This window comes from Ctenopharyngodon idella, chromosome 12 (assembly GCF_019924925.1).
Source record: "Ctenopharyngodon idella isolate HZGC_01 chromosome 12, HZGC01, whole genome shotgun sequence".
NCBI lineage: Eukaryota > Metazoa > Chordata > Actinopteri > Cypriniformes > Xenocyprididae > Ctenopharyngodon > Ctenopharyngodon idella.
The window spans coordinates 5,290,390-5,301,212 of record NC_067231.1 but is presented as its reverse complement, the minus strand read 5'-3'; the positions used below and the strand labels follow the sequence as shown (position 1 = coordinate 5,301,212).

General features: G+C 35.4%; 1 protein-coding gene across 4 annotated transcripts in view; it reads right to left on the bottom strand.

The window, feature by feature from the left end:
• Window positions 1-2,018: 2,018 nt before the first annotated feature.
• The window catches only part of prkg1b (protein kinase cGMP-dependent 1b), a 155,993-nt gene continuing 147,188 nt past the window's right edge, over window positions 2,019-10,823 (bottom strand). For 2 of the 4 annotated variants that reach the window (XM_051914674.1, XM_051914673.1), the window contains exons 10-18: window positions 8,164-8,260; window positions 6,904-7,043; window positions 6,709-6,798; window positions 6,490-6,631; window positions 5,984-6,147; window positions 5,727-5,849; window positions 5,439-5,501; window positions 5,046-5,112; window positions 2,019-4,479 (exon numbers count right to left, since the gene is read on the bottom strand). In XM_051914674.1, the coding sequence (XP_051770634.1) occupies window positions 4,381-4,479; window positions 5,046-5,112; window positions 5,439-5,501; window positions 5,727-5,849; window positions 5,984-6,147; window positions 6,490-6,631; window positions 6,709-6,798; window positions 6,904-7,043; window positions 8,164-8,260 (985 nt within the window). In that variant the 3' untranslated portion in view covers window positions 2,019-4,380. Of the gene's footprint in view, window positions 4,480-5,045; window positions 5,113-5,438; window positions 5,502-5,726; window positions 5,850-5,983; window positions 6,148-6,489; window positions 6,632-6,708; window positions 6,799-6,903; window positions 7,044-7,290; window positions 7,453-8,163; window positions 8,261-8,388; window positions 9,030-10,823 lie in introns of those variants that run through there. The other 2 variants (XM_051914675.1, XM_051914676.1) reach the window with 2 other exon arrangements.

Here is a 10,823-nt window from a genome sequence, read left to right as displayed (position 1 = left end):
TAACATGTTTGAATACTATGAAGACGAATATTGTTTGTTAAGTTTTTTTAATTAACCTACGTTTTATTAGGTTAATAAGATTTTTTACTGTGTCCCAGTTGAGTTCATTTTGTTACAGCCATGATTCAGGTTATGAAAACGTTACCATGCTGTGCATTCATATAACTTACCATTTATAAGTCCATTTACAACTCTTGAAATTTTTGTTTTAATAAAATTCTATTAAAACCAAATCTATATGCTCAGATTTGACAGTCGGAACTATTACCGACTCTCGGATAAAATATTACAAACTCCCGTCACCAAGGTAAAAAGCGCTGTTGCAATGACATTTGAAAGTGTTAATTAAATTTGAAAAATGATCGTGCGGGAGTCAGACATTCCCTCTTGTGGTAATGGTGTGTTATTCATTCTGCAGATGGAATGCAAAGGTACGTCGTTTATTTGTGTAGGTTGCTGTCCTGTCCTCCTTTGGTGTGACAGTATCTAAGCGGGGGGTGATGCGTGTCCTCTGATGGCTCTCCAAAACAAACTTGTTTCTTTGTTGATGCTTTGTTGGACTTCATGTTTGAAGCTGGGTAAAGAATTTACTGTAATGGCCCAAAACTGTAGTAATATGTTTAGAAACATAGGCTAAATAAATAGTAAAAATAGATGTTTTCACATTGAGAAAAATCTCTCCCAGTTATTCTATAGTGACATTTAGCTCTAAATGTCCATAACCCAATTGTATAGGCCTATTCATTTAATGTTTTCATGACTTTTGTAAGATTGTTGTGTCTATTTATATATTGTGTAACAAATATATAAATATTAAAAGCTTTATATAGGTTAAAATCACCAGTTATTAGTAGATGGGTTATTCCTACAGATGGGTCATTCCTATAACAATAGGATATAACAAGATGTGCTAACACAAATTTATTAGTACCTAAGAATAATAAATTGGGGAGAAAAAAAAAATAAAAAATCGAAGCACTTGACAGGCAATTTCTAATGTTTTTTCAACTTCACTTTGAAATAAAGGGTACATACGCGTTTCTAAATTAGCAATTTAAAGTATTAGTATACATTAACTTATTCTCTTTTACATAAAATAAAATTTATTGTCATACAATTTTGTGTGTGTGTGTGTGTGTAAAAACCATTAAATTATCTTACATCCCTCAAACTTCAGTCCACCCTGTTACATTGGTGCGATTTGCCCTTTAAAGTCTTAAGTGTATGCCCTAAATAACATGACTTGCTATAAAGTGACAAAGTAAGAATTAGTCATAAACTTTTCTCTTTTTTCCTAATTTTTAGGTCACTTATAATGTAAAACACATCCACCCTGTTGTGTCAATCTGTACTGGACATGATTTTTTTTTTTTTTTTTTTAATTTAAATTCTTCCTAAATTTTAGTCTTCTGCTATAGCATGTTGTTCTTTCCTAGCTTGGGCTTTATTAGCGTAAAACGTCCACCCTGTTATGGTCCACCCTGTTACACATTGCATTGTAAATATGTCATGTAACAGAGTGGACAAATGTCATAGAATGTGAATGTGAATTTTGAAAGGTTTTATTAGGTTATACTACCCTGAGCTTGACCATTTGACATTTTCTCCCTCTGACAAGACTGAAAACATAATTGAATTTTAAAGATGTTTTTAACAAACCTGCTCTGTCCAAAATCCACCAAACTGTAGAAATGACCCAGATATGCCATTGACTGATGGCTTTAGCTGTGAACTGCAGGTCAAAGATGTATTTTCTACCCCCTGGGTTTACATCTTTTGATGTCTATGGGCCACAGTGCTGGCAATGAAAAGTTACCATGCTCGTGTGTTATCTGTTGGGAAGAAGGGAGGGCAGATGTTTACAGAGCATTATCACCAGCTGATATGAGTCAGACCCTTCATAATACTAACACCTCAGGCTAAATCTTGTTTGTAGGACAAGATAGCAAATCTTGTTTATAGGACATTCTGAACTTCTGAACATAACATGCAATGAAAACAGCAGCTTTATGCAGAAGTATTACTTTGAAAGATGCTTTTATTGTAAGAAAAAGGGATATAAATCTCTGTACCTTTAAAAAAAAGCCACAACTGATTAAGAAGAACATTTGAGGTGTCTGACCTAGCCGTGCAGCATCAAAACAAGCAGGGTGAATTCTGAATGCCATTGTTTTAAGGCACTTTCAATAATGCCAAAAGCTATATGGTGAGCACAGAATATCCATCTTGAAAAGTAAAGATAACAGAGGACAACTAAAACAGCTAAAAAAAAATCCTAAGCAATAGGACTGGTTTTACTCTGACAATAAATCTCTACAAATATCACAAAAATATTACCACTGTATATATGTATATATATATATACATAAATATTTACCCCTGGTCCTACAATAAATAAGATTACGTAATTGGTTTTCCAGCACAGCACTTTGTGTTCAAGCTATTATAGACCACAGGCAGTCTTCTCATCATTGTTTAAATGAGTCAGGTAGAGTCATGAATATGATTGGTGAAAAAGACGGAAGAAATGTATGTCTGGTATCAATAATAGAGCTGATTATGTAACTTCATAAACAATCCTGATCTTACTCACATTTTATCTGGGAAGCTGTGACTTGACAGCCCATCCACTAGAGAAGTACAGTGTGTATTTTAGTAAAAAGCCTGCCCTCTAGTGGTGCACACACTGTATTGAGTCTGATTCAATATTTGAGTAGATTTAAACAACAACGGTAACACATTAGAATACTGTTCCGTCATTAATCAATAACTACACAGAAACAAATCAGTAGCACAATATTAACATTATTGTAACTAACAAAAAACTCTAATTAACGAATTAGAGAGTAATAGTGCTCGGTTAAATGAGGTAGCTAATCAATAACTGCTATTTTTTCATACCTTCCAGAGGACTACTAAGAAGTACAGATTCATAATTAATGTGAATAATGCATAATATATAATTAATTCTAAAGTGAGGATAATGGTAACCCACTAGTAATGATTTAAGTGTTACTACATCCTTATAAAGGTATTACTAATTATTTGGAACAGTATTCTAAAGTGAAAAGCATGATAACTCTATAGTACTGACTGAAGTCATTGTAAACTTTTGAGATTTTTATAAGGTTTTGGATTCTTTCTGATGGATTTGTCAACACTTCAGTCATTACTAGTGGGTTACCATGATCTTTACCTTAGAATACTGATCCAAATGGCCAGTAATTCCTTTAGAAGGATGTAGTAACACTTGAGTTTTTACTAAAACCTTACTATAACCTCAAAAGCTAAGTAATTCCTTTAGAATGATGTAGTAAAACTTGAGTCACAACACTTGCGTTACTCATTTGTTCCTGTTTAGTTATTCATTAATGATGGAAGTGTTTCCCAAAACAACATTCAGAACCTTCAAAAACATTCAGTTTTCCATACTACAAATAAAAAAATATCCAGTCTAGAAACCTTTTAGAAGAAAATTCTGAATAAAAATTTAAATGGACAGTCCATCCAAAATTGAAAATTCTGTCATTATTTACTCACACTCATGTCATTCCAAACCAGTATGACTTTCTTTTTTTCCATGGAACTCAAATGAAAATATTTTGAAGAATGTTGGTTTTCGTTCCCATTGACTTCCTTTGTATTTTTTTCACATATAATTGAAGTCAATGAGAACCGAAACTGATTTGTTACCAACATTCTTCAAAATATCTTCTGTGCTCTGCAGAAGTAAGAAAAACATACAGGTTTGGAATTACATAAGTCTGACAGAGGTTTTATTTTTGGGTGCATTATCCCTTTAAAAGGAGTATACATAAAAAAGGACAACATGGAAATGAATTTAATTATATCTAAAATCAATCAATCTATATCCACTACAGAATCTTTTCAAGTATGTGACATTGGTGTGCTTCTGTTCCAAATGTATTTTACACACAAATATGTCACACAATTAAAAGTAACCGCAAACTAAAATCCTTCTTAATATGCATCTTAGAAACATTATCAATACTCAGCCCAGATCACAGTCCTGTCTCTACTTTGATTCTATTTTGAGGACCCCAGACACAAAACCTGCAAATGCTGCTTGTGCAATCAGTCAAACATAAGCACAGAAAAAAATATGAAGTGCCAGAACGAGTCCATATCTGAGGTCAAATATGAACTCCAGTCTTTATTATCAGGACAGTTATGGGAGTCATGGGGTGCGGCGGGGGAGCTGGGACGCCCCCAGTGGCACCGCAGGACAGAAGCATGGGCGAAGGCAACTTGGTGTCACAGAGCTGGGCTAGACGTCTTCCATTCTCCTCTTCGATCGCACCCTCAGGCTGACGAACCATACAGGACACTCCAGGGCGGGGCGTGTTACGAGTTTCAGTTTTAGAAATCAGTGTCCCAGCCGGAATTGTCATCTGGGGGAGGGTCCTCGTTGTCCTCAGGAAAGCTATCAAAGTTACTGGTGTCAGTTGGGCTTGCAACCTAATAGGTGCGTGAGCAGAGGAAATGGGATGTTAGACGCACAGATATTGAGCAGTAATGTGAATGTCATAAACACAACTGTAAAAGAGCTCAATGATAATGTGTACCTACATTGTTTAAGCATTATTCAGTGTCTAAAGTATCAACTAATATACATTAGTATTCAATTCATAGATATTAATTAATCAATTAAGTAATTTTACAGCTTCACTGTACAATAAAATTATTATTATTATTATATTTTTCTTAAATACTTAAATATTTTGTTACAGTAAAATTATAATAGTAATATTATTCTTATAATTATTTTTAATAATAATAATAATTGATGGTTGTGTGAATCCTTCTGACAGTATTTAACAAAATTAACAACATTAATTATGTTATATTAATTTATGTTATGTTTTGTCGCAAAAGTTTTGGGTGACTGTTGAATTTATTTGAATTGCAATTCTCTTAATTCCTCTTACTGACCGTAAAATTCAAATTTACACTTATGAATTACAAAGGAGCTTTTAATTCTGATTTTGCTCAACCCTCTGGAGATGTGGATGTGGAATACTCACATCAGGAATAATTGGAGGTGTGAGAGTTCCTTTGCGCAGTCCTTCCCAGTTAAAGCCTTCAAACCATCTATGATGGAAAAATAGAATTAAGATCAGAATAAAGATCCTGCGTAGGGTGGTATTACCAGTTGGATGTCACATATCAGTCTTAGGAAGTAATAGATTTAAATTTAAAGATTTAAATTTAATAGAATAGATTTAGATTTAAATGTCAAAATATGTTGACCCCATGCACAGCACAATAAGACAAAATATATATTTTATAGTTTGTATATAGTGGCAATATATATATATATATATATATAGTAATTCCTTCAATATAATGTTAATGTTTCCAAACCTAAAAAACACAATTGTAAAATTTCCAAATAATAGGGGCATTATAGTACTCACTTGTGCTTTTGGATATCTTTGACTCCATTTTTCAAGTTTCCTAGCCTCTCAGACGGATTGTCCCTGGAGGAAACAATATATTTGGGGGAAAAAAAGAGATTAATTTATGAATCTGACTCCAAACCCAGATCCACTATATTTCCAACTAAGGATTTGTTTTAACCTTGAGGTTTAAATGAGCTTTGGAACAGCACAACCTTTTAAGTTAATTTAAAACTTAACTGAAAGAGAGTGTCAATAATTGTTGATAAATCAGACTGAACCTCAGCGGTTTTCAAATGTACCCACCTGCATAGTTTTTTAATTAGATTGCCTGCATTTTTGGTGATCTTCTTTGGAAATTCTATCATGTCGATTCCTCTTAAAATGATATTATATGTCTTCATTGGATCTGGTCCTGAGAATGGTGGGCTGAACAAGAAATGCACATCAGATTTTATAAAACTAGAAGGCGTAAACTTAACAAACCCAGAAGCTGAAAACATTTTAGCTTAACTTGTAAAGACAAACAAGTTTTCAAACACAATGACAGGAAACATGATTACCTTCCAGTCAAGAGTTCATACATAAGAATTCCCAATGACCAGTAGTCTGCTGAGATGTCATGGCCTTTATTAAGAATGATCTCTGGGGCTACATACTCCGGTGTTCCACAGAAAGTCCATGTTTTTTTCCCAAATCCAATCTTTTTAGCAAAGCCAAAGTCCACCTACAAGAGACAAATGGACTCTTTGTATCAAAATTACACCTACACCAAAATTACAGCTTTTAGTACATGCATGTTAGCTTTGAATTTCCAAGTGTACTAAAAAGTTGATAAGAAAAAGATATGCAAATTTAAAAGTATTTCTCATTTTGGGTAAATGGACCAAAATATCAATGACTCATCTTGCACTCAGGGGCGTATACAAATTGTTGTCCAATCAGATGCTCTCTAGAAAGAGAAGTCCTTCCCCCCTGATACCACTTGACGCTAACAACAGTCTTTAAAATTCACCAGCCTTAGAATGTGTCATCTCATATTAAAAAGGCTCTTGAGATGTATACTCACAAGCTTAGCATATCCTCTGTGATCCAGAATGAGATTTTCTGGCTTTAAATCACGGTAGATTATTCCCTTGGAATGCAGGTAAGCGAATGCTTCAACCACACAGGCTGTATAAAACCGTGTAGTGGAGTCTTCAAATGATCCTCTATGAATAAAGAAAAACTCATGATTTACTGTTTCTATTATTTAGATTGATTAGCTTCCACCACCATTTGGGTATACCTGTCTCTAAGAATGGTCCAAAGCTCTCCTCCTAGACAGGCTTCCATCAACATGTACAGATATTTGCTGTCTTTGAAAGTCCTGTACAACCTGATGGAACACAACCACACATTTTTGTCCATCAATTTTTATTTTTGCCTTGATATTTGTAGGATATGACTTCCAATTATGCTCTAAGGAGGTTTTAGCACCTACCTTACAATGAAGTCCGAATGAGCCTCCTGCATGATATGTTTCTCAGAGCGGATGTGCTCCTGTTGCCGTGTATCCACGATGTGACGCTTTTTCAGAATCTTCATTGCAAATGTTTTGGTCTCTTCACTCTTGAGCTGTACCTGTGGACACCAAAGGCACACAAAAATGAGCACAGAAAATGTGCTAATAAGCTAATTTCCTATGGAAACTAGCTATAAAAACAAGTGCTAGTGCTCCTTAATATAGCACTTGAGTCATGGTCTATTAATGTGTTGAGGGTCCTCGAAACAGATTGACTGAGAGAAGGAATTCTTAACATTGCGTCTCCATGAAGGCATTTGCATGTTCATTTGATCCTGTAGCTATCTAGCAAACGGATAGCACTACCAGAATATATCACTGTCCGGCGAAAGGCGGCTTGTTTTTACTATGTTGCCGCATTGCCAGAAATAGGCAAGTGGAAAGGGGAATCCTCTTCCAGGACCTCTGGGCTTTCCTTTACAACAGAATCCGATCCGCAATGCGGATTTCTTCCCTCCTCTCTATGTCAAAGTTACCGTCATTCTCCTCCCCCAACATAAATGGTCATGCGGAAAACACATCAATGGTTTTTAGAGGAACATCTATCTATATCTATCTATTGTTTGATCAATCGGTCGGTCCGACCTCCATCCATCCATCCATCTATAATTAATGTGGTTCAGATAACATAATATTTTGAGTTTCTGTTGATTAAACCAATCGCCTTCATTGTATTAACTCAAATTTTTTAATTTCAATGAACTTATAATTTTAAGGCAACCAGGTAACTTACTTTAAGTAAAGTTAAGTTTTGTAAAAAGTTAAGTCAAGTTTTTTTTTTACAGTGTACCTACCTACTCACTCATTGAACTAGTCTTCTTGAACTTTGTGTGGCAGTAAATCAGATGTCTGCCCTATTAGCTCTGTTGTGGAAAGTTACCCTGAATAGAGTTAGAGCATTCCCAGACCTGATCTGTCCTTTAGCACCGTAAAGCATATGAGAGCTGCTCATATTCCCTGCAAAGCACATTAGTAAAATGCATTTTTATTATCGGTTAACAGAAGTTTTTGTTTTGGGGGTGTTGCATAAGGCAACTACACCATATGCATTCACTGTTCTCTTGCTGCAGTCACCTTGTAGTGCTTTATTATAGGAGCTGATGATTTTTTTTTACTTTTTTATTTACATAAAAATCATAAAACATGAAATGCACACATACAGAAGGTGGGCCATCCTACCAGTTCAACTCTTCCAAATCCTCCAACTCCCAAGGTGTCGATGATGTTGAAGTCCACCAGCTTCAGGTTGGAGAAGAAGGCATTCTCCGCCTCGTATCTGCATTTTTTGAAGTGGAAAAAGGGAAACTTCTTAGAGGTTTGGATAGAGTATGTAATAGGGAATGTTGGAGCAGGAATTGGGGCAGGAATGCTGTTTATTCGCTCCCTCTCCTTCCTCTCTTTTACCGGGATAGGAAGTAGCTCACGCATTCTGGCCTTCTTGTGGTTTGACCAAATCAAATACTGTGAAAGAGTTAAATGTACGATTCTCAAAACGACCAGCAATATCGCAAAGATGATCTTGCAGTATCTGGCTTGCAATATGCAGTATAGTCCTCGCCTCAAGAGCACGTATTGCAGAATAATAACAACAGTCTTTGCTCAAAAGTGGAGTTAAGGCGCCATTTCCAGGTTACATTTCGAGCTTTGGGATGCAGTGCAGATCGAGTGTGGCAAAGGATAAAGCGATCCAGATTGGTGGAGTCTCTCCACATCAATATCGGTCTGTGAAAGCTCTTCTGGACACAAAGTTTGGATGCAGAAATACCCAAAGTTGTAACTGTCATCAGCAGAGACAGTACTAAAAGTCAAGCAGAGGTCCTCGCTGATTTGCTGATTTTCTCACAAAGCAAGAGATTCTGTCTTTGCAGGAGGAGGAGCGCTTGCCCAGGGACAGTACACTTGACTGGTGAGACTAGTGCTGTCCTTGTGACTAAGTCTCAGTCCCTGTGCCAAAACTGAGCTTGACTGTGTTCTCTCAGTGCCAGTCTCTACTAATACTGCCTTGCCTGATCCAGCTTTATTTTTAGCATGTGAACTTGGCTTATGGTTCACCTAGTCAGAAAAGGTTTCCCCACTCTACCCTCACACCACCACATCTCTCTTTAAAGTTTTAAATTTAAAGTTCAAATTTAACTTGAGAAGGACATTAGCGCTGCATAATTAGAGCCCATTTACATACTTTAGCACTGACAGAATGTGAACCTTTCAATTAACACATATAATTTACCTGAGTACTTTTCAAGCTGAATACTAGTAATCCTACTCAATTCCAAGGGGAAAACCAGATTTGTTTACCCCTTATAATCGTAAAAAATGTTTACATATTTGGTTACATATTTTACAGCATAACAATTTATGCTTGGGTTACAGTCCTTGACCTAAAGAAATACGTTTTATGTATAACCATCTGTCTGTCAGATGTCAAACAACTACAAAATCTCACAATTTTATTCTTAACAGGCTTCAGTGTAACTCTCTAGTGTGACCCAGAGATTTACATAGGACAAATTAAATTTGTTTTTGTTTTGCTTTGTTTTTGTTACTAAGTTTGACATGGAACCCATACTTTAAATGAAAATTGTTTTACTCATGTCGCTCCAAACCTGTATGACTTTCTTTCTTTCTTCTGTGGAACACAAAAGTAGCTATTTTGAAGAATGTTTTGGTCCATAGTATCTAGCTAAAACCTGATAGTTCACAGAAAAATGAATTTTGGGTTACACTTTATTTTAAGGTGATATAGTTACATTGTACTTACGCAAATAAGTATATTATTAATAATATTAATTAACTACAAGTACTTACTATATAGTTACGGTTAGGGTTAGGGTTAGTTACTTGTAATTATGCATAATTTACTGGTATTACTATAGTAAGTACATAAAGTAACGTGTAACTATGTCACCTTAAAATAAAGTATTACTGAATTTTGGTCCAAATAGTTAAAACCAATGGGATCCCCATGGGATTAACTTTCATTAGACCAAAAAAAAAACTTTTTTCAAAATATCTTCTTTTGTGTTCCACAGAAGAAAGTCATACAGGTTTGGATTGACATGAGGGTGAGTAAAATAATATAATTTCGCTATACTTTTCACAAGTCTAGATGATAAAATGCTAAAAGTCTCAAGGTCAAAGTCTCAGTACAAGCACAGAATCCCTCATGTCACTTTAGAAGCTGGAAAACACCCTTGAGGACCACCACTGTTATTTGACACGGCAAGGACACAGTATCTGCAGTAAGTTTCCACATTTAACTAAGACTCCATGGCCAGTGGGACAGCTGCCCTCTTCAGCCTCTCCAGGCAACAAGAGAACTCAGACCACTGGAGTTGTCTGCAAAAGAAGAACACGCCACATAGCGACTTGGCTGTTTCTGCCAAAATCGAGAGTCATTCTTCTGGAAAGAAGACAATATTTTTGGTACATTGTTCCATCCACATCAACAAAGAACGCATGTAAATCATCCAGTTCCAGCATTTCGGGAAAAATAATGATAATTTAAAAAAGAAAATTCCCAGCCCTACATAAACTGCAGTTCAAGTCTGGGACAAGGAGTTCTTTGATAAATGAAACTATATTGGTCATGGTTGTTTACGAGGGCACAAGCTACTACAGGTAATTGATATAATCAGCAGCTCTGATGTTAATAGGATAGTTCATCCATAAAAGAAAATTCAGTTAGTTGTTACACTGTAATTATACATTTAAGTACTGAGTAATATTAAGTAACTACATGTACTTACTATAGGGTTAGGTTTAGGGTTTGGTTTAGTTTAGGGTTAGTTGCATGTAATTATGCATAATTTATAGTTATTACTATCGTAACTACATGTAAT